The sequence below is a fragment of the Trichomycterus rosablanca genome, chromosome 19 (assembly GCF_030014385.1).
Source record: "Trichomycterus rosablanca isolate fTriRos1 chromosome 19, fTriRos1.hap1, whole genome shotgun sequence".
NCBI lineage: Eukaryota > Metazoa > Chordata > Actinopteri > Siluriformes > Trichomycteridae > Trichomycterus > Trichomycterus rosablanca.
This window is the reverse complement of record NC_086006.1, coordinates 21,929,596-21,956,482: the sequence shown is the minus strand read 5'-3', so window position 1 is coordinate 21,956,482 and position 26,887 is coordinate 21,929,596. Positions and strand designations below refer to the sequence as shown.

General features: G+C 38.0%; 1 protein-coding gene across 1 annotated transcript in view; it reads right to left on the bottom strand.

The window, feature by feature from the left end:
* ptpn22 (protein tyrosine phosphatase non-receptor type 22) overlaps nucleotides 1-22,627 on the bottom strand; it is a 31,585-nt gene extending 8,958 nt beyond the window's left edge. Inside the window, exons 1-13 of the mRNA XM_063015313.1 lie at nucleotides 22,526-22,627; nucleotides 16,374-16,482; nucleotides 16,136-16,212; nucleotides 14,876-14,971; nucleotides 13,696-13,734; nucleotides 12,329-12,400; nucleotides 9,918-9,977; nucleotides 8,714-8,856; nucleotides 4,862-4,928; nucleotides 4,026-4,103; nucleotides 2,963-3,049; nucleotides 1,375-1,496; nucleotides 111-1,267 (exon numbers count right to left, since the gene is read on the bottom strand). Coding sequence (XP_062871383.1) covers nucleotides 111-1,267; nucleotides 1,375-1,496; nucleotides 2,963-3,049; nucleotides 4,026-4,103; nucleotides 4,862-4,928; nucleotides 8,714-8,856; nucleotides 9,918-9,977; nucleotides 12,329-12,400; nucleotides 13,696-13,734; nucleotides 14,876-14,971; nucleotides 16,136-16,212; nucleotides 16,374-16,482; nucleotides 22,526-22,627 — 2,209 coding nt within the window. The remainder of the gene's footprint in view (nucleotides 1-110; nucleotides 1,268-1,374; nucleotides 1,497-2,962; nucleotides 3,050-4,025; nucleotides 4,104-4,861; nucleotides 4,929-8,713; nucleotides 8,857-9,917; nucleotides 9,978-12,328; nucleotides 12,401-13,695; nucleotides 13,735-14,875; nucleotides 14,972-16,135; nucleotides 16,213-16,373; nucleotides 16,483-22,525) is intronic.
* Between the last annotated feature and the right edge of the window lie 4,260 nt (nucleotides 22,628-26,887).

The following is a 26,887-nucleotide window of genomic DNA, read 5'->3' as shown; positions in this document are numbered from 1 at the left end:
ACTAGCCTCTGCTTCTCTGGTCTGATTTTCTTTGCAAACAAGTTGTTATTCATTGATAATAACTTTTGGAACAAATTAAAATGAATAATGTTTGATTATTGTATTCTGACCTGTAATTGTCTCCTGCTTTGGTATTTCAAGAGTCACGTTCTTAGTTTCCAAAGTGGAATTTAAATTAAAACAAGGGTTCTCATTCCACTGCTGGATATTTTCAGTAGATGTGTTAAGGCTTTTATTGGATTCCTGAAATTCTGAACCAAAGTATGGATCCTCTACCATTTGGCATAAAGAGGTTGTCACTAAAGGCTGGAGAAGGGTTTCACTGTCGTTTTGAATTAACTCATTTACTGGTGTTGATCTAATAGGATCACTGAAACTTAGAGAATCACTTGGTTGGGTTTGTTGTCTCATTGCAGTTACAGTTATTTGAGACCTTGGGTGTTTAAGATCTGTATGGCAATGAGGGGTAAATTCAGGTATTGCTGGCTTGTCATATCCAAAATCTGCTTCTTGTGCTGGTGTAGGTTCTTGCATCTGGTGGGCTTGGTATCCTAGGTCTGTTTGCTGCTGAGTAGGGGATGGTTCTCGCATCTGTGGGGTCTGGTGCCCAAGGTCTCTTTGGTGCTGAGTAGGGGAAAGTTCTCGCATCTGGGGGGTTTGGTATCCAAGGTGTGTTTGCTGCTGAGTAGGGGATGGTTCTTTCAACTGTGGAGTTTGGTAAACAAGGTGTGTTTGTTGCTGAGTTATGAAATAGTCTCGTATCTGGGGGGTTTGGTATCCAAGGTCTGTTTGCTGCTGAGTAGGGGAATACTCTCGCATCTGGGGGGTTTGGTATTCAATATCTGTTTGCTGAGATGGGGTCGGTTCATGTATGTGGTGCTTGTGATATCCAAGGTTTGTTTGCTGAGGTTGAATTGCTTCCTGTATGTGGGGTTGTTGGTATCCAAATTCAGTTTGGCGTGGTGGACTAAGGTCAGGTATTTGAGACTTTTGGTGTCCAAATTCAGTTTGTTGCAGTAGAGTAGGTTCAGATATTTGGGGCTTATGGCTTTCAATTGCTACCTGCTGCCATGTCATGGGTGTAGTACTGGGTTTTGATTTACTTTTACCAATCGCCCAGTTCTTCATTTCATTAAATACATTTGTTGGTGTGAATTTGGGACCAGGATGGGCTGGTTGGCTATGTGACGACAAATAATGTAGGGGCTGGGAGAATTCTGGTGCAAAATTGTTGTGATGCTCTGTAGTAATGTCCATTTCAGGATGCCTAAGAGGAAAAAATGAAAACATCTGCTTTTAACTGTTAAAGGAAACTCTAACTCTGTACTCTAATTCTCTGAACTTTGATATTTGTAGGTTATGAGTTAAAAGTACCTGAAGTCATAGTCTGAATACAGTCTTGAGTCTAAGGCGGGCTCCAGCTCTGGCTTAAAACTGCTGAGATCTGACAACGTATTGTCAGTGGGTGCAGGAAGGGCTGGGGGAGCAACATGAACCTAATGGGAAAAATATATAAAACATTAACTCTTAAAATAACCATTTAGGTACATTAATATTTTAAAAAGACTAAAAACAAAACCTTTTCTTGACATTAAATGTATAGACATCAATCAGCTAAAACGTTCGGACTACCCCCCAAAAATTATGCATGGTATGGTCATGGATATATTAAATGTTGGGCTAAAAGTAATTACTCGTTGGCTACATGTTAAATGCAGCAGATTTAAGTTGCATAAAGACTTAAGTGACTTAAATAAGGGCCAAATCGTATTGGCCAGACGACTGGGTTGAAGTCCTAAACAGCAAGGCAGCCACGGTGAGCAGGCACCAACGGTGGTCCGAGGAGGGACAAACCACAAAACTTAGATTGGTTATTGGGTGGCTAAGACTTGTTGATGCCAGAGGACATGAAGTCTATGGCATCTGGTACCAACCAACAGGAGAATACTGCTGATTGTGTCACAACACACAGTCCATCAAACCCAGGTGGCAAGTGGAGAAGTGGAGAAACATAATGAGTGCATATGCTCTGTGTGGCATGTTTAAAAAGCATAGCAGGTAGTGATGACCTTAATCTAAATCAAGATGGCAAGAGTGTATTTCTGGAGTGTATTTAAAAATGGTTTATTCATGGTACACACATGGCAAGAGCTTTAACCACAAAGACTGCTCAACTGGCAGGTATTTTGATATCAACAGAGACCAAATGACATCTGCAATTTGATCTGTTGGAAAGAGATTCAGAAGTAAATAATGCTCAAGTGACTAGTGTTTTAATATTAACAGAATCTAGACCTTATGAGTATCGTTAAATAGTATATTCAGTAAATATTCTTGTGGTATCTGGTAGCAGGCCATTACCAGCAGGACTTTGTGAGGTGGATTGTACTGCAGTGCATCCAGGTGCCATCTCTTCCAGGTCCGATGCTTGCATGCACATTGTAGGTGCTTTTGATAGTGGAATGGAATTAACATAGGAATTTAGATTGTCCAGCATCCACACAGCCCTTTAAGCCCCTTGTGGCTCCCTCTGTCCTCTGGAATTCGATAATTCTTGGCCTCCCAACAATCTGTCTGCAGATGGCTTGTCCCTCCTCAGACCACTGTCAATGGGTACTCATTATATAATTACTAAACATATTCATTCACTGTCACTAAACACTTGGTCAGAGTCACAGTCAGGGGTCTAGTACAGGTCAGACATACAAGTATACTTGTGTTCTCATACCTAGGGGTAGTTTATATCAACCAATTCACTGGCATGTACCCAGAGGAAAGACTCAGAGAGAACATTAAACACTCCTTACAGGCAGTCATGAAAGACAAAAATCAAACCCAAGTCCCTAGGACATCCGTTGTTGTGCAAACCACCTGTACCAACCGCACTGTGCTGTGATTATTATTATATTATATAAATATACAGTATATCCCCACAGACAGATCAGTAGATTTGTGATCTTACCTCCTTGTGCAGTGAGTATGACTCCGTGACTTGCAGATGTCTCTCAAACAGAAAGTGAATTGTTTTGTACACCAGTTCATACTGTTCCTGTAAATTAACATAAAGAAAACACAACCAGTGAATCCTCTCAATGCTACAGCTTTTTTGATCCATGACTAAAAGATATATACAACAAGCCAATAGTTAGGTGTCCACATACTTTTGACCATACTTTGTTTATGCTTACAAAACATGCCCTTTGATCATATTTATAAGCACAATAATGAATATGTGAATATATACAACACAAGTGTATTAAATAATAACAACAAAATTGCTTGTTTTCCCCCTCAATACACCAATGAGCCAAAACATTAACACCACCTGTCAAAACAGTACTGACCCTCCAAGACTATGTTGTGTTGAAGCACAGAATTCATCTGACCAGTCGACCCATAGTAGCTTTTTAATTGTGGAGTGGACATCAATGCACTGTGTGTTGTGGCACATTCACCTCATTACCAGTATAACTTGCAATCTGAGCCACAGAAGCTTTTCTGATGGTCCATACCAGACACCATAGCCTTTATATGCTCTCGTGTCTTGGCCGCCTAACAACCTGTCTGCGGCTCTTGGCAAGTCACTACTCGAACCACTGTTGGTGGGTACTCACCACAGCTGTCTGTAAGTACCACTTGCTGTTTTAAAGAAACTGCAACCCAGACGTCTGGTCATAAGCGTTTGGCTCTTATTAAAGTCACTCAGGTCTTTATGCTGATCATATCTGCTGCACTGAACATTTATACTAATAGTTTATACTAAGCTACCATCAGCCCAACATTTAATATATCCCTGGCCATGACATGCACACTTTCTACAAAATAAGCATCAAGCAATAGGCATCATGGAGGGGGGTGATCTTTATGTTTTGGCTTATCAGTGTATTATAGAAGAAGTCACAAGTTGCAGCTGGTTCTTGCAGAGAATTCCAGTTGTAGGGAATACAATCACAGTCCAGTACCCTTACTGTTGAGCTAGGATTGTCCGTCATTATCTTTTATTAGAGCACACTGTATGGAGTTACCTTAGTTTGAACTATAGAAGGCCTCTGTGTTCTCATGTTTTTGACCAGGTCAAAGATGCTGAAGTTGTCTGTTATCATCTAAAAATAAAAATAATATTTACACTTAACAAGCATACTATTAGGTATGTTTATTAATGTATTAGCTACACCTACTATATAAAAAACTTAACTTAAATAAAACTTTGTATTTATATAATTACTGTCTGTAGCTCATCTGTTGCTCTGTATACTTTGTCACCCCAATGTACCCCATTTATCATTCAAAAGGACCACCACTGACCCACTGACCAGATGACAGTTGCTTTGATATAAGTGTATCAGGTACAGTCGTGTTGTTGGGATTTTTAAACTCTGTTTAATATATTATATTTATTTCATGCATATTATGTGTTAATCTTCCTCTGGTCTTTCAGGACGCTGTTGCCTTATATTTTTGGTTGGAGCACTGTCCTGCTCCCAGCATTGACATTAAGGTGCTGCACCCTGAAATACATTACAACACTACCAGATTATTTTAATGTTAGTAACACTGCAGTGCTGAGAATGGTCTACCACCCAATAATCTTGTCATTGTGGGTACCAGTGGGGTCACTTTTATTCAATAAATGGGGTAGAGGGGGTGAAAAAGTGTACAGAGCAACAAATGGGCTACATTCAGTGTCCACAATAGATTAGTGAATGCATCTCAATCATCATTACATCTAGACATAGAATAAGCTGTGATATTTGTTTTAATTTGTGGTTCATAGGATACAAGAATTCTTAATCCACTGTTTCTTTGATACTCTTTGATAATTATATAATGATTGTGCTTCTTCATAGACAGGTATGCTTACCTGTTTTTTCAGTAGATTCCAAGTATAATCTATGGCACAGAGGGCCCCAGTCCTTCCACAGCCAGCACTATAAATTCCCACAGAAAACAAAAGACATTAAGAACACACCCCAAATATATTTATATATTTATTCACATTAGATCAATATGTTTTAAATGTAAATTTAAATGGCAAATAAAGAGCTAGTGTTTCTAGTTTTCTTTAAGAAATTATTCCAGAGTTTGGGTAATATAATAAAAACACTTTATGGTCTATTAGGGATCCAATATATTTAGATGAAGTTCTTTGTTGGCTAAAGGTGATTGGGATTGTCTTTATGAGATAAGCAAAATCAGCAAAAGCTAAACCATTTAGGGCTGTAGAGGTCAAAGGTGGGACTTTGTAGGCAATCGAGATTTGAACAGCCAGATAGTGTAAACTAACTGGGCTAATTTTATCAGACTTTTCATTTCTGGTAAGAGGAGTTGCATCATAAAGCTCACTTAAAGACACTACAGGATAATTAAGAAGCAACACATTGCAATAGTCCAATCTAGTGGTTCTAAAAGCCTGTAGCATGTAGTGTTATTATAGGTCTTATTTTTGCTAAGATTCTCAAATGATAATATGAGGTTTTATATGTTTATATGGAAATCAAATTACAAAGAAGTATCAAATGTGATACCAAGTTCCTTAACTGTAGGTTTTAGCTTTACAGAACAATAATCAAACAAGAATTAAAGCAGATTAGTACTTGGAACTTCAGTACTTCTGTTTTTTCAGAAGGTTGTAAAATATTGTTCTATGTGTAACTAGGCTACTGAATCTGGCTGAGCCAACAACGTAACTGGTATCATCACCATAAAAAAGAAAATAAAAATGTTCTTGGTCTTGCCATATGGTGGCAACCAGTTTTCATTTCTGCTCTGTCCCTTTTATATCCACTTTCTCTGTTGCAGGCTGTGGATGTTTTGTGTCCTTTATTACTTAGTTTCAGTAATTTTGACCACCTCTTTAATTTTTTATGATCCTTTTTGTTAGCCAGTGTTGTTGAATCTTAGTTAAACATTGTGAAAATTGAAAATTTTCAATTCTTGCAAGTACACAGCTTCACCTGGCGACTCAGTGGTGAGGTGCAACCCGCCCCAATACACATTTAAACAGTGTACTTAAAATTCTGCCAAACGATGCAAATTAGCCAAATGAATGAACACACATTTGTTGACTATCTGCAATTTTATAACTTGTGACTAGGTACAGTTATGGAAACCTGTAGAATCGACCACAAAGTGCATTAAATTTTGTAAACCTTATGGGTTGGTTTCCCAGACAGGGATTAAGGCTAGTCCAGGACTACATTTTGCTTTAAATGTAGAATCTCCATTCAAAATGCTGTGTAGTCTAAGACTAGGCTTAATCCCTGTCTGTGAATCCAACCCTATATGTCTTAGATAGCATTATCTAACACATGCAACCGCATGGATGTGTTGTACAGTTGAGAGAGTTTAATTTTAGACATTCGTTTCAGAGGCTTTGCACGCTGGCATGTTTAGAAACAAGGAATTACTTGTCCTGCATGCTGTCATCTTCAGTTCAAGGAGGATTTGTTTCACTGGAACTCAATCTAAACCACAGATCAGAGTTTAAATGCCATGTGGCTCACCAAGCCAGACATGCTAAAATATTAATAATAATAATAATAAGTTCAACTTATATAGCGCTTTTAACCAAGCTCAAGGTCGCTGTACAATAATAGAGAGTGGAAACAAAACAAAAACAAACAGAAGTGTGTGAGGATAGGTTAGAAATATAGGTTCAAGAGGTAGAATGAAAATGTTGTGAGAAGAAATGGGTCTTTAGAGACACCTTAAAAACAGAAAGAGAAGAGATAGAGCGAAGAGTCGGGGGCAGAGAGTTCCAGAGTGTTGGGGCGGCAACGCTGAAGGATCTGCCGCCCAATTGCTAGCACGGTCAGGCACACATTTCTTAATGTGTTGCTCATGCATTAAGCACGCCACAAAACTACAGCATGCTAAAATGTAATGTAATGCTGTGGAATATGCTGTTGGCTTGACTGCACTTCTTTTTAACACAGTTCTATCTAGATCTTGAAATATGGCTGTGTGGTATGACTTGAGTGCAAACAGGTTATGTGGGCTGCATTTTATTGTTCCATGATAATGTACTATGTCTAAACAGCTTGTGTTGGCAAAACACATATCACATTGTGTACTCAAGTCTGTTAGTCCCAGGGTATATGGATATTGGAAATAAATACTGTACTGTTAATAAATAGCTGAGAATGTAGTAAACATTCTGCTTTGGGCTGCTGTGCTAATCATATGCTAATGCTAATGGCTTTAATATTGCCTCATTATTATCTGCTAAAACATTATGTTACTATTAAACCAATCAATTAATAAAGTAATCATGAAGTTGCTAGAATTCAAAGTTTTATATACAGCTGCAATAGGAAAATTTTCACCCCCCTCACCTTAGAGGTATCATGGTGAGGTGTATAAAATAAAATGGGTATATACAGTCTCTATAAACAAAGAATATGTATTTTAACATACCAGCAATTTCGATAGCAAAAGTTGACAAGAGTTTAAATTTAGAACATCTAGTTCTTTTGACAATCGACCATGTGCACTTTTCTTCAAACCACAGCCTCAGTACTTGATGGAACATTTTGCCTTGATAACCTCTAATAAGCTATTTCATTTTTTTCATGCTGAAGCTTTCAGCTCATTGAGATTTGATGTCTGTTGTGCTGTGACTGCTTTCTTTAAATCCTACCAAAGACCTTCTGTGGGATTTCCATGTGATGCCTGAAAAAACCACTACAGGATATTTCAAGACCAAACTTTGGTTGACTCGAAAGTGAAAATGTCTTGGTATTTCTGTGAATCCATGATTTCAGTCACAAGACAAAACATTGCTCAGACGAACCACTGATCCAAATGAGCAAACATTTCCGGATTTGATTCGTCACTCCATAGAACTGGGTCCCAGAACTACTTCTGGAATATTCCGGTTGAGCCTTTTTGGTCAAGAGTGACATGCGTCATGGAGTCTGGAAATAAAGGTCTTGGTTGGTAAATACTCTTCTCATGGATATTTAGCTGTCCAAATAAGATTGCTAACGCCTCTGGACAAAATTTTGGGCTGCCCTTTCAGTGCAATGAAATGATGTCCTCTTTCAGCATTTGTGACAGCTATTTAGTGTTTATGGTTGCAACACACCTTGAACGCTTGAATCTCTGGGTAGTGTTTATATAACATGTCACAGCTGAAGCAAACTAAGGGTTGTTTTTGAGTTCCCAATGGTTTAATCATGTTGTAATCAAGCTTAAGGTCATACAGACTAGCAGGTGGTTTTAAGATCAGCAATATTATGTAGGGGTTACATCATTCATTTTTGTTGTTTATTTGCTGTATCATTCAGCTAATAAAGTAATTATATCTTCATACACACAAATGATTACTTCCTTAGACACAGCAAACACAAAACTAGCAATATACCACACATTGTTCCACAAAGGTTATTTAAAAAAATTGTAATTATGGGATAACAATGAGACAACACTTAATAGTATAGTCACAAAACTACATTAATAGATCATTAATTAGCAAATTAGACTTCTGCTTTTCCTGCACATTTTGTTTTGATAAAGAACTCTTTACCGTCAGTGTGTTTTTGTGCTGTTGGCCAACCACTAACACATTTCCTGTGTGACTACAGCACACAAACCATAAAAGGACAGACAGGGTCTTATGCTCGTGTAGCCACAAAGGGGCTTTTAAGCCTTCGGTTAATTCTTCTGTCACGATTAGCTTTGTTTTTTACACTAGCATTCAGTCAGGGATTACCTGCAGTGGATGCAGATGGGGACATCCTCATGGTCCTGGTACAGACGCATATCTTGCAGCATCTCCAGAATAGGAGGAATAGAGTCTGGAACACCGTGATCGGGCCAGTTCATATAGTGAAGCTGCTTCAAGGTGCGAGACGACTGAGGAAACAGGGTTACAAATATGCATTCTCACCACCTCAAATACTGAATGCACTAATGATGATCTTAAAAGAAACTGTTCGCTAACTTTATGTTGTGTTTGTCTGCACTATAACAAGATATAAAAAGTTGTTGTCCTCTTTCTGTTACCTCTTCAATTTCACAATATCTACATTATGAAAAATGCTTCTATTTTGCTTTTTCTTATATTTAATACAAATAACCACAAATACAAGAAACAAGATGCTGAAAAAGTACGGACTGTTTTGGACGTTTCTCCACAGGACCCTGACCTAAACCCCACTGAGCTTTTGTGTAAAGGAATAGCATAAAAGTGTTTATGCTTTTATGCTAAGGGACAGTGGTAGCTTAGTGGGTAGGGCTTAAAGCTATCAACTCAAAGTTTAAGAGTTCGAATTCCAGCTCTGCCATGCAGGCACTGTTGGGCCCTTGAGCAAGGCCCTTAACCCTGTTTGCTCCAGGGGTGCCGTACTGTACAATGGCTGACCCTGCGCTCTGACCCCAGCTTCCAAACAAGCTGCAAAGAAAGAATTTCATTGTGGGCAGCATGGTGGCTCAGCTCAGCACTGTTGCCTCACAGCAAGAAGGTCCTGGGTTCGATCCCCAGGCTTGACGGGCCGGGTCCTTTCTGTGCAGAGTTTGCATGTTCTCCCTGTGTCTGCGTGGGTTTCCTCCAGGAGCTTCAGTTTCCTCCCACAGTCCAAAAACATGCAGTCAAGTTAATTGGAGACACTGAATTGCCCTATAGGTGAATGGGTGTGTGTGTGTGTGCCTAGCGATGGACTGGTGCCCCGTGCAGGGTGTTACTGTGTGCATTGCGCCCCCCCCCCCCCCGCTACCCTAATTGGATATAGAATTTAATTGTACTGTACACGTGTATATGTATATATGACAAATAAAGGCATTCTGTTGTAATGACCTTATTTTATACTACTGTTAGCAATTAATGTTGCTTAAATACTTAAACTCAATAATTAGGAGGTGTGTGCACATACTTTTGACCACATTCTTAAAAAATTTTAGTTTATATGTTTACTTACTTTATTGAAAGTTACTTTCAGGGTCCTTATCAAATAGTCTCCCTTATTTTCCTCCAATTCCTGTACAAAATTCAACAAAAGTAATGTTTTAGACCATAACCACTTTGTAAAATTATGACTATTAAGCATTGTTCACTAAACATCTGGATTTTCTATAAACTTTCTGGGGACTTGGGTTGTGTTTCATGGTATCATAGCTACAATTCAATTACAAGCAGAACGAACACATTTAAACACACATTTAAAAGAATGTAGCATTAAAGTAGGAATGAAAGTCTTTTGTGTTAGTTACTTTTAACCTTTATTTTGAGGAACTACAACATCAGTAGTGTCATGTACGGTGGCCGAGAAGTGCAAAACAAATTTACATTTCAGAAAACAAAATTACAAAAAAACTAAAACAAATTTACAACAAAAGCAAAAACAAATTTACAAGTGCTCGGGTACCCAGTGTTTGTAAATTTGTTTTGGCATATGTAAAAGTGTTTCAGCACTTGTAAATTTATTTTCGGCATATGTAATTTTGTTTTCTAAAATGTATATTTGTTTTGCACTTCCCGGCCGCACATTTCTGACGGAAAAGGCAGGGACAATAAACCGGAAGTGCGTGTTGCTTACCTGCTGTCAATCAAACTGTTTCTCAGCGATAAAGTGAACGGAGTTTGTGATGGTGACGATAAACAAGGTTTTGTCTAGTTTGTGGAAATCATTTTATCCAGTTGATCCGCTATTGTTTTTCTTGTGGAAAGTTTTGTGCAGATGTTTAGACGTGGCGTGTGCATCTCTATCTACCGTCCGCTCTTCTAAACATCTAAGGAATTCCCACAAGAACAACAAAAGCGAAATAATGAAAATAATTAACACAAAATGGACAAAACATTGTTTATTAGGGACGGAACATCTGATACCGAGGCTTTAAAACTTGTTTCACTTTTGTAACACTGGACTCAGTGTATCGGAGCTTATATTAAAGCAGCAGCATGTGCAGGACTGATGAAGCTTTGGTGCTGTGTTTTATCTCACTCACTATATAAGAGACAATCAAACCAGGGTTACCCACCGTCCTGTAACATACACAATCCTGCTTTATTTGGAGACTAAACGCCGCGTTCAGTACTGAACTGATACAGGACGCTTTGTTCCGTATTTTTATCAATGGGAGACGGTGTGGTGTATAAAACAGAAGGAAACTGCTGCTTAATTCATTATATTAAGTAGTGTTCACTTTTATTCTTAGTAACGTGACATAACCTGTTTAATAAACCGATGTATGAGCAGCGCAGTAGGCGGAGTGCGTTGTTTTGCCTAAAATATGGTTCTGACTTATTATAAAGAATGAAAATAATAAATTTTAAACACCATAAATAAAACCTTTGTTCTCATGACTGTGTAAGGTCCCCCCCTGCTGCTATAACCAGCGCACACACACCGTTACTAAGAATAAAAGTGAATACTACTTAATATAATTCCCTCAGTCTCCCATTGATAAAAATACGGAACAAAGCGTCCTGTATCAGTTCAATACTGAACGCGGCGTTTAGTCTCCAGATAAAGAAGGATTGTGTATGTTACAGGACGGTGGGTAACCCTGGTTTGATTGTCTCTTATATAGTGAGTGAGATAAAACACAGCACCAAAGCTTCATCAGTCCCACACATGCTGCTTTAATATAAGTTCCGATACACTGAGTCCAGTGTTACAAAAGTGAAACAAGCTTTAAAGCCTCGGTATCAAATGTTCCGTCCCTAATAAACAATGTTTTGTCCATTTTGTGTTAATTATTTTCATTATTTCGCTTTTGTTGTTCTTGTGGGAACTCCTTAGATGTTTAGAAGAGCGGACGGTAAATAGAGATGCACACGCCACGTCTAAACATCTGCACAAAACTTTCCACAAGAAAAACAATAGCGGATCAACTGGATAAAATGATTTCCACAAACTAGACAAAACCTTGTTTATCGTCACCATCACAAACTCCGTTCACTTTATCGCTGAGAAACAGTTTGATTGACAGCAGGTAAGCAACACGCACTTCCGGTTTATTGTCCCTGCCTTTTCCGTCAGAAATGTGCGGCCGGGAAGTGCAAAACAAATATACATTTTAGAAAACAAAATTACATATGCCGAAAATAAATTTACAAGTGCTGAAACACTTTTACATATGCCAAAACAAATTTACAAACACTGGGTACCCGAGCACTTGTAAATTTGTTTTTGCTTTTGTTGTAAATTTGTTTTTGTTTTTTTGTAATTTTGTTTTCTGAAATGTAAATTTGTTTTGCACTTCTCGGCCACCGTAGTCATGCCACTAATATAGTGAGTAACCAGGAGACGGACTGCATGTGTGTGTGTGCGCTAACACACATCAGGACAGGAAGTGTGGTGTGAGTGAAGCAGGAAGTGTCACTTACACAAAGTATAGTAAATGGTTCACAGACAAACGAATCCACCATAGTCTCAGGCCAGTAGCGCTCGCACTTTTTCTGAAAGATATAATCCAGTCCAAGTGTACAGTTTATACATCAAGACAGGTCCAGTTTGAAATAAGTGCAAACTCTACGTTTAATGATAAGAGGTGTAAAATGGTAAAATATGTGAAGCAAGACAGGTTCACAGGTCAAATATAAACGTTACATGTGAATTCTGTGTTTTTCCTTAACATTCATTTACAGAAATGTACAAGACTAATGTCAACTTATTGTTAAGTGAGAGATTACTTTTTACAAGTGTGATGTATGTATTAGATGTATGTTCTTTCACTCACTCTCTTTTTTTTTTTATTTCCTTTTTTTTTTTTTTACCCCTTTTTCTCCCCTTTTTTTTAGTGCTTCCAATTGTTCAATTAGCATCGTGCTTCCTCTCTGTGTATGCCGAACCCTGCCCTGATGGAGGTGATTGAAGCTAACCCGTATCCCCTCCGAAACACGAGCAGCAGCCAGATGCATCTTTGCCACCCACACATTGACGAGATTTGGCGCCACCTAGCGCTGCATGCGGAGAGACACACCCTAAGGGCACCCTCTCCCATCTCTGTGCAAGCGCCTCCAATCAGCCGGTAGAGAACGTAATCGCATTCTGACAGAGAGAGACCCACATCCGTTTTTTTGTCCCACCCCCCATATGAGCAACCGGCCAATCGTTGCTCATACAGCCACTCAGCTTCGAACCGGTAAAGCAAAGCTGGATTCGATACTACGTACTCCAGAATCCAGCTCTGGTTGCAGCGCGTCTCTTTTACCGCTGCGCCACCTGAGCGGCTCACTCACTTTCTTAACCGCTTATCTAATCAGGGTCGCAGGGGGCTGCTGGAGCCTATCCTAGCTTTTCAGTGGGTGCAGATCACACAGTAACACCCTGGACGGGGCACCAGTCCATCGCAGGGCAGACACATACACACACACACACACCCATTCACCTATAGGGCAATTCAGTGTCTCCAATTAACCTGACTGCATGTTTTTGGACTGTGGGAGGAAACTTGAGCTCCCGGAGGAAACCTACGCAGACACAGGGAGAACATGCAAACTCCACACAGAAAGGACCCAGACCGCCCTGCCTGGGGATCAAACCCAGGGCCTGAGGTGACCCAGGCTATGAGGCGACAGTGCTACCCACCGAGTCACCGTGCTGCCCTTGTATGTTCTTTCCTTAAATAAAATGTTTTAAAATGTGTTGTTGTGTTTGGGTATTTTATTTATTAATCTGAAACCAGTGAATACCAGTGATTTCAGGACAGCGGTAATAAAATATCTTGCGGTAAATAAAACAGCAAGCTTACCTTTCCCATTTCAAACTCTCTGCAAGCCATTATAATCACCTGTGGAGTTAAAAAAGAGAAGAAGATGAAGAAAATCACAAAGAGAAAATCATGACATTAGTGTCCGTAGTTTGTAGTGTTTCACTTTTCAGCTTAAATTAAGCATGTCTAACCTTTGTGCCACTTATACCCTCTATAAAGCTCTGATTGCATTAATTCATTGTCTTTTTTACCACCATTTTATCCTATTCAGAGTCCAGGTGGGTCCAATTCACCCAGACAGGTTGTCGGTCCATCACAGGGCAAACACTCATACACACACTGACCTCGGCCAATTTGATAGCTCCAATTAACGTGACTGCATGTTTTTGGACTGTAGGAGGATACCAAAGCTCATGGAAAAAAAACCCACATAGACACAGGGAGAACATGTACATGAACTCCAAAATAGAAAGGACCCAGTTTGCTCCGCCTGGGAATCAAACCCAGGGCCGTCTTGCTGTGAGGCAGCAGTGCTACCCACCGAGCCACTAAATTTTTTTTTATAGCAAATCCTTTATATGTGAACTTTATTTGTTTGTTTATTTTATTTGTTACCACCCTATCACACCATATGTAACCACCCGTCTGTTCACACGTCTGTTCACACTTTGTTTAATCATTGGCACATTCAGTGCAGGCGGGTGTATTTAACAACTTCTGTTTTAGTTTTTTTTTATATATTTTCGGTGCATACATCAACTTTAAAAATACACACAGTGTCTTATGACTGCATAGAAATAAATATCAGCAATTAAACCCTGACATGAATATGTGGAGTAGTATTTAGATTAATAATTAATTAGTATTTGTTGTAGTGTCTTTGGCTGTTACTGCTTCAAGACCTCTATTTTAAGAATTGATTTTATCTAGTGTAAAAAAATGCACGCTCAGTTAACATTACAGGGTGGCTGAACAAACTTGAGCACTTAATACAGTTCGTAATTTTTCGTTTTTCTTACACAAAGTGTCACTTTGATTCAACCCAAACATTTAAACAGATTTTGTTCTTTAAGACACCTGAATGGCTGTAACCATGTTTATTTAATTTTAAGTTAATTTGCAATTTCTTCAGAGTAAAACAACTGCTCAAAATGTTACTCTACTTAGTAATGTTTAAAGTTCCCAAGTATATGTAACCAAATAATGTTTAAGTGCTTACCTCCACATTGTATTCCCAAAGCATCCTCCAAAAGTCCAGGACGGTGTGAGGCAAAGGGCCTTGAGTAGCAATGTATGCTTTTGGCCCCAATGCCCCCTGCAATTAGTAAGAAAGAAACAAACCGTTACAATGAGTAATTAACAAAATATGTTAAAAGAAATAGCTGGACTGTATTTGACTCATATGAAGTGATTTCGCTGAATTACTGACGTATCTGTTTATATTACATGTATAATAAATATAAATGTTAATGTCGCCAAGTAAAACTGGTATGCAGGTTTGCACAAACAGCATACAACTACTGTATGACCTGCCGCTACCCTTAACAGGATAAAGCGGTGGTAAAACAGTGAGGGTAACAGTGAGTTTGTACTATTTGCACTGTTAGCAAACGTCAAGAAAAGACCATTTTAAATAAAAATGTCACTGAAGAGACCCCTTCATTTTGTATTACATGATAGCCAATTAGCTTGTTTACATGCTTGCAGACTTGCAAATGCTGTGCTAAAATGTAAGCTAATGTATTAAGCTTATAACTAGTGCAGTCAGTTTACAGATTGCTAACAAACTTTTAATAATTATAACTGTTTGTACATGTAATACATGATAAAGTACCTTAAATTAATTTTGGGACCTTTTAACATATAGTCATATGGGTATAGTTTGCTTTGCCTTTGACAATTTTATAAGCAATTCTGTCTTAGGGCTCTTGCTGGTCTGACACATTTCGCTCTGACTTTCACAGTTCCTCTTAACTGCATGTTTCTTAATGACATTTTGGGCTTTGATACTTTTTTATAGCCTTATACATCAGTTAAAGTAGCTTATTTTTTAGATCATCAGTCAGTCTGTTATGAAAGCCTGTGGTTGCTGATTATTAGCGCAATGTTTATAAAGTCAGAGAGCTTATTATCATCATACTGTCATGACCTGTCATAAACTGTTCCTGATCATTTTTGATCTGCATAAAGACTCCACGTGAATCAAGTTTATAAGTTGAATGACTGTACCTGCCATCATTTTTATAATTTTATGTTAATTCAATATAACTAGACAGTTTGTATAGTGTGCTACACAGGTTGCACTTTCTTCTTGTCACTTAAATAATCAAAATAAGTCATTTGTCCATATAGCATATAAACCCAGGACCTTGCTGTGAGGTGAGAGTGCTACCTACCAAGCCACGGTTCCTCCCAAAATTGTAATATATCCCCAAAAAAGCAAACGACTAGTAAGAGCAATACAGTGTAATATACATACCTGAATGAAATTAGCATTAATGTAGTCTGTGTCATTTTTGGAGGTGTTAAGGGAGAGCTTTACTCTGCTGTGGTCAACTGTAAAGAAAGTGAATTCTTATTAGCTTCTTCTCAACATGCAGAGATCACATGCAGTAAAATGGTAAGCAGGGAGTAAATATGAATTAGTCTGTGCATTTAAATCATAAACATTTCAGCCATAATGATCTATTAGAAGAATGTGTGATTCTTTTACTTACATGGAACGATGTCCTTATATCTGTTCTTCTTCACGTTTTCCTGCTTATCGGCAGCTTTGGTGGCATAGGTCTTCTCTGTGCGGTACTTGGTGGACTGCCTCTTCAGTTTCTGATTGATCAAAAACAGTTTTTATTTAAGTGTCTGTTCTAGTAAATAAATGGTAGTAAAGATTGTAGTAAGGATTGCTGGCATCTAAAAATTTTAAATTAAATAACTACTGGACAGTTATTCAAAGTCGTCAGTAGTCTATCTACTTAGTAGTCTACTCAGTCAGTAGTGTCAAAATTTGCAGAGTCTCTAGTCAGTAGTCTTACTGGTCATTAGTCTTTGCCATACTTGCAAAGCTGGCAGGCAGTTACTTCCATTTTAACAAAACAAGGCTTCATTTAAATGTCTTGTTATCATGAGTCAGTGCCGTGTCTGGTGTTCCTCCACTGTGGGTTCCTCCACTACATGTGCAGCAAGAAACCCTATCCTACATTCACCCACTCAGACAATACCAAATGTTTCTGAAACTTGGCTCTACTGAAACTTAAACTACTTTCAGTTTATTTAAACGACTACAAATGCAGTGTTTTGTTGGTAACGACACACTAGACAGGCTGAGAACCAGACAGTCACCAACTCTGTCTACATGTTTGCACAATATAACATAATGTCTTCTACACCCTAGGCAGTACATTATTTGATTTTAAGTTATGTACGTTTTTGCTATAACTCAGTCAGTCAGGTTCATTTACATAAAAGCTTAATATTGGCTTATTAGAGGTTTAAACTTAAGCTACACATTAGAATAATGATAACCATTGTTTATTTTCTTTCTTGTAGTAAAGCTGCCACATTTACCACTACATGCATCTATTTGAAACCACAGTTTTTCATTTTTTATTATTAAAAATACATCATAAGACATAACACTTGGCATTAGAAGAATATGCAATAATATGAAGTTGGTGCTATAACAGCCTTTACTTTTCTGAAAAGGCTTTCCACTAGACCCCGGGTTTCGGCAGTAAAAGGTGGGACAGTGGTAGCCTAGTGGGTAGAGCTTTGGGCAATGAACAGAAAGGTTTAGAGCTCAAATACTGGCTCTTAAAATCCTTGGTTCCAGGGGTGTTGTACAATGACTGACCCTGCAATCTGACCCCGGTCTCCAAACAAGCTGGGATATAAGGGAAAAAATTTACATTGTACTGTAAATGTGTATATATGACAAATAAAACGTTCAGTTTTAAACCAGGATTCTTTTTTTGTTTATGCCATTGCACCAAACCAGGTGTAACATTTCCTCATGTTTGTAATCTTGTGCAGGAGATATTGTTCTGTAAGCAACTGAAGAGCGCACAATTCTTCATTGTTTACAATGCTTTGTAATTCAACTGTTGCTGCTCCTGGATGCTTCAACTTCACAACAACAGCACTTTCAATTAACTGGGGCATCCTAAACAGGGAAGAAATGTAATGAACTGACCTGTTACTGACTTTATGACCTATTCAACTGTCAGTGTCTTATTCATGTGTTAGCAATAAGTGTGAAAAAATCTGATATTTTAATCCACTTCTTAGAACGGGTCTCTAGATATGTACATTTGGCAATGTAGTATGTAATTTAGTATTTTTCGCATTCATGTATAAAAAATCTATTAATTATAATGCAAATATCCAAACATTTATCTCTAATCTCTAGCAAGTATGCATGCTATTTTTCTTCTTTTTATCAAACCTGCCTTGCCTTTCAAACTTGATGATATCTGGGTTTTAATCTCTAAAACCAATATTTGTAAGCTGAGGTTTGAGAGTTGTGTGTACATGTGGGTGTAAGTGTTTGTGTGTCTATGCATGCCTCAGAGCCATTAGTTTCCATTCCATAGTCTGCCCGTCCCGCAAGAAACAAGCCATCTTACTAAGATCATTTTCCAACCACAGCACACTGAGCTGCTTCACCCTGTCTTTACCATCAATGTGCTCATTTACAGCCTAAACCATTACCATAAAGCATATAAAATAATAATAATAGAACAATTATTATCTTATTATGTGGACGACCTTTATATGTGTACCAGTTTATATGAAAAAAAAAACATTAAGTACATTTAATTAACATACACGTAAATACATTAAAAATGTTCTGTGGCATAACATTATCACAGACCAGCCCAAGTGCATTGAATAACAACAAACGTAATAATTGTATCTGTGTACAAACCATATAACAGTACTAAATAGCATGACAAATTAGTGCATATTTGTGGCATTAACACAGTTGCAATTCTGACCCTAATTAGTACAATAGTTAATTAGTTAGTAATTAGTACAATTAGTACATTCATTGCAATTTCATCTCCATCTAAGCCTCATTTTGCACATCAGCTTGCAATAGTCAAGTTCATAATTATTAGTACTCCTGGAAAACTTAGGTACAACAGGTTCTAAAACTATAATTTTGGCTAACTAATTTAATCTAACACAAAAAATAGAGAAATTATACCAAATAGCTCTGAAACACTTAATTTTTAATAATCAGGTTTAAAAATCCCTGAGATGTGACTAGGAACCCATCTGTTGTAATTATAATTTACTGGACATAATTTAGTATGGCACACACCTCAGTGTACAAGGGCCTTTATTTTACACTGCATTGGCTTTAACCTTAAACCTTCCTAATGTTGTCTGTTTAGCCAAAAGTGCAACATCCAGGCGAGAAGAGGTTGGCCAGGCTGGAAAGAAAGAAAGAGAACCCAATGGACACACTAAAACAGCTCCGAAAAGTTCTTTGCTAAGATGAGATAACTGGTTGGATGGACAACAATCTTTGCAGCACTCCATAAATCAGGCCTTTATGGCAAGATAGAAGCCACTGTTGAGTAAAAAAGGGGAATTGCCCATTTTTGCCCCACTAAATGATTATAACATCATTAAACAAATGTAAATCTGAACCAGTAAACTGGAAAATTGGGTAATCGAGAAAACAAGTGGTCAGTTACTTGCAAAACTAAGATGCATGTCTGATTACTTTGTTCACAAAAAATAAATCACTAAAGAAATTCTAATTTAACTAAAGTTCTATTTGTAAAATATATTTTGTTTAAGGATATAAAAAATCAACAAAATACATTCCTTACTTATTTTAAACTGTGACCAGTGTAGGTCAGTTTATCAGCGGTTAGCTGGCTAGTCCTGAATGTTTGACTATGATAAAAGACTAAATTCCAATTAGACACTTTCCATAAAAATGCAATAATGTTTCCATGTTTAATTTGCCAAGGAGGGGTTGGGCATTTAAAGCACCTGATTTCACTCTGGTATACGCTGGTTCACTCTTATAAAGCCAGCAGTTTCTAAAGGGTTTCAGGGTGGCCTAAAACTAAAAGGAACAACAGTTCCACATTAAACAGTAAGTAGTAAGGTACACCCAAATCAAAGCTGCTAAAAAAAAGCATAGAAATGAATATCTATAATTTGCACTGATGCATCTAAACAAAACAAAAAAATAGAACCACATTGCAATAATTCAGCCAGTAATGTTTTTGCAAAAAAAGGTTGAATACAATACCCACAGTAAAGTGAGGTGCTAAAAACTAAGATAACCGCCCCAAACGTAAAGCTTTAATAACACTCAGGCATATCATGACATATCAAGATTGTGTAAAAGTACTAATGTTAATAATTTCTCTCAGTCTGTGTATGGCAAAGGCGGAAACCACTGTTGAATGTGCGTGACCTTAGACAACACTGCATGAGATACTGTCATGCTACTGTGATGAATATATAAACACATGGGCGTTGGTCATTTAGAAGACACAGTCCAATACTGAATTAAGAAATGCAACCTGAACCTCTATTACACAAAGAAAAAGCTATATGTCAACTCTACATAGAAAAGCTTTCAAGTTCTCTGGGCCTGAGCTCATCTCAGATGGTCTAAAGGACCGTGGAAATGTGGACTGTGGTCAGATGAGTCCGTGGTTCAAGCTCTTTATGCCAAAGATCGAAAGGACCATCAAGACTTAGCAAAACTTATAAAAACCAAGATTTGCCATGGAATAGGGGTAAAACAGTGCCATGACATGGGTGACTTGCATATGTGTGAAGCAGTGGCGATTTCTCTAAGACTGCAAGGGAAGCTCAGCTTCCCCTAAAATGTCCAAAATTAAATGGTCAAATATGTACAGTTGTGTTAACATTTCGTTGACTACAAATGCGTTAGAACACGTATATCTCGAAGACGAGTTCGTTCAGAATCAGCTAATTATCACAAATCGACTCGATTTTCTTAACTTAACTCATACATTCCCGTAGCGTCAATGCATTTGCCCGCAGAAGCTGAGTGTCTCTTCACTTCTATGGGACTGCGTTGAGTTTTTTTTTTTAATGCTCCGAAACTCGCCGGTCATTGGATAAATGCCTCGATTTTGTCCCGCCCCCGGACGCTGAGCGTCTCTGGGGGTGAATGGGGCTGTGGGCGGGTGTGGACGCTGAGCTTCTGCAAGATGATTGGAGGATCAGTGGAAAGGCTGAATCCCGTTTTGATTGACAGCTAGTTTGAGCGCTACACCGTCACTTCTCAAACTCAAACTCAAAAGAAGCTTAATTGGCATGACAAATAGGGACATTCGTATTGCCAAAGCAATACACTTCATTAGTCACTTAATCACTAGGAGCTTCAGTCCCATCGCGGATTTTGCGAGTGAAGTCGAAAGACAAACTGCAACCCATTTCAGGCCATTTTCTTGTAAAAGGAACAGAGGGCAGAATTTATGTGTAAATAAATTGACAAATTTTATGATGTAAGCCGACAATGAGCTTCCCCTCTTTGAAAGACCAGCAGCCACCACTGGTGTGAAGGTACCATTGCATAGAGACGTACATTGCAGTCACAGAATGTGTGTGCTTAACTGGCCTGCCTGCAGTCCAGATCTGTCTCCTATTAAAAATGTATAATGCAGCATCAAGAGGAGAATCACATGAGGGTGACCACGTCATGTTGAGCAGCTGAAGTCTCTTATCAGGCAAGAATGAACTAAAAAACCACAAGCGAAACTGCACAATCAAAAAGTCATTAATTAAGGAAAGGTAATAAAACAAAGGTGTAAACATGGTTTAAAGTGTGCTGCAGGCATCAGATTCTAAATGCATTTATATTTACAAACTACAATGATGTTGAGCAGTGAAAACATTAGAAATCTTTTCTGTTCTCTGTTTACTTTAACAAGTCACAGACTTTTACAAAACGTCCCAACTTTTCTGGAAATTTGGTTTGTATATATAAACAGTATGCATGGAAATGTTGATTTAAGTATATCTAAAGGAAGACAAAGCAGACTGCTCAGTTCTCTTTTTTGCAAACCCCCCACCCTGTAAAGAGGAAGTATAACTAGAGACACTTTAGCCATTAGGTGGTCAGATAGATTATACTAGTCTAAGTCTACTGCCTATTATGGCTGCCAGGTTGTCCCCTCACACACATACAATATACATTATATGTATCTAGTAGAAAGAAGGCAATGGCTTGGATACTTGGTTGGCTTCGTTCTTAGCGATTAGTAATAGCTCCAGTAATCCTAACCTGCAACTAGCAAAGACACAAACAGTAAGAATTTACCATTCCAATATACTGCTGTCATATTCAGATGTTTGACCACCATGCTGCCAGAGCCAGAACAGCATTGATGCATCTTGCTATACATTCTTACAAGTATTTCTTAAAAGATATTTCTAATGTATATTTTGATGATGGTAATAATCTCCCAAGTTTCTCAAGTGGGTAATAATCTTTATACTGTAAACACCATAGCATATGATTTACACCCTTTAATAACTTAAAATTTTCTTTGACCCCATGCCTTTTGCATGGGGGCAATGTCATCCAGAGACGAGCACTCATATCAGCATTGAATTGCTCCATTGTATTAATCAGGTGCTTAGTCAAAATGACTTTCAGACAGACCAGACCAAAACCGTGCAATTAACCCCTTCCCCACACACACACACAAACCAGCTAGCCACATTGAGGGTTTTTCCCAAATTTGTCACTGTACATTGACCAATCTGTATATTGGTCAGTACCAGGAAACAATTATTTTGTAACACTTGACAATCAGAAGCCACTTTGCAATTTATAATGATTAAAGATCATGACAGATAAACTCACCAAGAACTCAGCAGCAATGGTCCCATTTTCATCATCCGCCATAAACTGTTTGGAAGCCAACTGGGCCAGTAAGCTTCTCAGAAGCTGACTGTGGTGGTCCATTGTGTGGCGGGTAGTTCAGCAGCGCTCTTGTCATGTCACATGTCTTAGGGCCCACAGTCTGGGATCCTGCCTGTCTTTCTCTCAACTTTTGCTCTACTTGTTCACTCCGTCTTCTTGCCTTCAATCAAATGTTTCTTTCTCTTTTACTCTGCCCTTCTGTCATAGCTCTTCTGAGTTGAGAAGCTGCCCTAGCTTTGAGGAACCAGAGTACAGACGCACTCGATTGGCTGCTGTCACGGAAGCTCGTCAACAGGTTTTTGTGGTCAGAATAAAAATATCACCATAGGCCACATCTCTGTCAGTTTCTTGCTCAGTGGTTCTCTTCTCTCACTTGTCAGCCAGGAGTCTTGTTTGTGCTCTCTTAACCTCTATCACTCTGTCTCTCTCTCTCTCATTCTGTCCAACTGACACGGTCACTGGGTCCTAGAGCCGCCCCCTGAACAGGAAATATTCAGTGGGTGTGATTTTGTTTCTGAGCGTTGTAATACTAAGGAATCTTACATGGCTGTGGCATTCAGTAAGCAACTAAAGTTGCACAGCCTGTTGGATAACATGCAGGGTGTGTGGTGAAGATATGTAGGGTGTGGGCAATGAGGATGAACCTGAAGTAGGAAAATGTCTAATTTGGGAAAATGGCTACAAGATTTCATTGCTTTCATAGATAACTTGTATTCAAAATAAAACCTTGTATGTGAGTGTTATTTCAAATTGTCACTTGTGCATTTGGTTCAACATTTGGGAAACAACAATACACATTTAACTAGCAGATAGCTCAGGACTGACAGACTACACCAGGGTGCTTTACAGGGGCTAACAATATATTTGTGTTAGACAGCTAATTGGGGGGTAGGACTAGCCTTTGCTTTTTCTTATTTACAAGTCAAGAAAGCATCAGGGCAACACACACATTTACTTAGTCACACCTAGGGGCAATTTAGTGTAACACATCCAAGCCTGAGTACCTGGACAAAAACCCATGCAGACACAAAGAGGACAATACAAAACTCCGGTGGTAAGAATCAAACACAAAATTCTAAAGTCCATGATGCTGTGCAACACCTTCTACCTATTTGCCACCAGAAAATATTTAATCCTGCTAAATACTTGCATCTACTCATTCTATTAGGATAGATGACTACATTTGGTGAGGTGAAATGGCTAACCATGAACCCTTTTCTGATCAATTTTAAAAGTATGCAAGGGGAAACATGTCTGTGATACTGGGGAAATGATCAGGAAAGTGGGTTTGAGCCATGGGGTGAATGTGGTTCTGTAAGGTTGTTTCAGGTTTGCTAGATGTTATGTGACTACGGAAAACAGTCACTAGCATTATGCTTTCTTCATTGTGCTAAACAGTTAAAAGGGCTAACTATTAAGACGTTCCTGATCAATTTAAGCAGTATGCAGGGGGAAACATGTCTGTGATACTAGGAAAATGATCAAGAAAGTGGGTTTTGGGCCATGAGGTGAATCTGGTTCTGTAAAGTTGTTTCAAATTTGTTAGATGTTTCGTGTCTATGGAAAACAATCACTAGCATTATGCTTTCCTCGTTGTACTATCAGCTAAAAGAGCTAACTGTTAAGATGTTTCTGATCCTTTTTAGCAGTATGCAGGGGGGGGGGGGGGGGGGGGGGGTCTATTTATCATTGGACATTTATCATTGCACAAGTTGCACCTGTACTTTAACATCACCCCGGACTTCACACTGGACTGTTGTAATTATTTATCATTGCACCTGCACTTTACACAACTGTCATACATATACTGTATATGTATAGTTATAATTATATTTTCACCATGCTTATATAGGTATAGTTACAGCTGTATAGTTATTATTTACACATCCTTTATCCTAGTACTGTTATTACTAATATATACCTAACTAATCTTAGTATTATTAGTTATTATTATAATACATATTCATTTTACTAATATGCTTATTGTTATTATTGCTATTATGTATATAGTAATATGTACATAGATAAAATTTCATATATGTAACTACCTATAGTTATAACTCTATATTCATATTAATCATAGGTATATGTTACTAATATTCTCTGTTTTTTTGCACAATGCTACTATTTGCACTTCTGGTAGATGCTAACTACATTTCGTTGCCTTGTATCTGTACTAAGCAATGACAATAAAGTTGAATCTATCTATCTATCTATCTATCTATCTATCTATCTATCTATCTATCTATCTATCTATCTATCTATCTATCTATCTATCTATGTGACTATGGAAAACAATCACTAGCATTGTGCTTTTCTCATTGTGCTAAACAGTTAGACATAGTAGATCAAAGGCATCTTACAGCTTCATTCAGACATAAATCCATCCAGATCTAGGAAATTTGCTTAAAGGATTTTAGAAGTCACTTCACAACCAAACTCCTTTACATGAGGTTGTTTTCGTTACTTTCTTTAACGCTTTACGTAGCCCATAGGCTTTAAAAATACTTTTTGGCGCCATCTAGAGGTTGGTACAAGTATTTCACCTAAGATTTGCGGTTCCAGACAGCTCCTTAGGTGCAGGTGCTAGATGAGGGACTAAAAAAAGATTAAATCATCTTGAATGGCTAATTCCGAGTATATAAAGACATGTTTCAATTTAAAGACAAAATTGAAGGTGAATGTAGAAACAAAACTGAATTGCAGATGCTTCCTACATGTTATAGTAACATCACACCATGATCATTAGACCTAAACCACTATGCTCAGTTAGACCTAACCCTAACCCTGTTTGACCTGATTGACTCCTACAGTGAGGGGGTCTACTGGCTCAGTTATGTTGTGTGACATTTTATTACAATTTTTTTTTAGGTTTTTAAAGGAAATGGTTACTACAACTTAACACAAAGTTCTTTTGATACTTCATCTGATCAATATGATACAACTTGTTTATTCTGAGAGACTTTAGAAATCTATGTCAAACCACACTGAAATGGTTTCAGTGGCTTGTGGTTGCAATATATACAGTAAAATATAGATACAGATAGATATTCAACCTCCTCATCATAAAGGGTATTGTGGTAAATGGAACAGATTTGAATGGAAGAATACAACAAGAAGTCTCTGTAAAAATAGAAAACATATTTATTGATACATACAATAAATTGAAATGTAAAAAAAACCCCATCAAGTTCTTTTAACACATGGCCATGTGCACTATTATTTAACCCTGAGCCTCAGTACTTGCCTTGAAAACCTCTAATAAGTGATTCTGGTAACTGCTAACAAGCTTTTGACGCCTCTCTTGTAGAATATTTGCCTATTCTTCCGGTGCAAAAGCTTCCAGCTCATTGAGGTTTGATGGCTTTCTTTAAATGCCACCAAGGATTTCCTAACAGATCAGGATATTCCAGAACTGAATTCTTAGCCAAGCTTTGGTTGACTTGAAAGTGTGCTTGGGAGCTCTGTCTTGCTAAAAAGTTCACTTATCAACAAGGTTCAATTTGACCATGGAGGGCAGAAAAATCTTCCTTGGTATTTGTGTGAATCCAAGATGCCAGTCACACAGTCAAGTCGGCCAGTTCCTGCAGAGGTAAAAAATCATCACTGGGGCCCATGGCCCAGGGCTATCCATGACATGAACTTAACCACCCACCTCACTCATTATTATATTACAATATTTTCGTTAAGTAAAACTAAAATAACTAAAACTGAAATTTTAACTGCATAGAAAATACCAGAGCCAGGAATTTGTTGTAGATGATTTTGCTAAGCGCAAGGCATGCCGCATAAACTTTTAAGTGAGTTCCTTTAATTTATTATATATATTTGAAATTTGTTGAGGAGGCCCAAAAAGATTTTTTGCACTGGGGCCCATGAGCTCCTAGTTACGCCACTGGATAGTTTGTCAGGTTAGTCAGATTCAAAAACCACCAAAAACAGCCATGTTATAAATTAGAACCTTTGATAACTTGTTTTTTTATTGTTGTGGTAAGAAGTGAAGTGGTGGCTCAGTAGTTATGGCTATTGAAAATTAATTGAAAGGTTGAGTGTTTTAATCCTGGGTCTGCTCTGACCTCAACTTCCAAAACAGGTATGGATATGCAAAGAAAATAGTTTAATTGTACTTTGTTGATGTGTGCATGCATATTATAATAAAGAAAATTCTTATATTTTGAAATAATGTAAATAAAACATACATGTTAAAAAAATTAAAAAAAAGAAAAAAAAAGAAAAAAGAAAAAATGAAACCAGTTGAGTTTCTCTGAAAAAAATACTTGCAGGCTTTGCAGTTTTTAATGT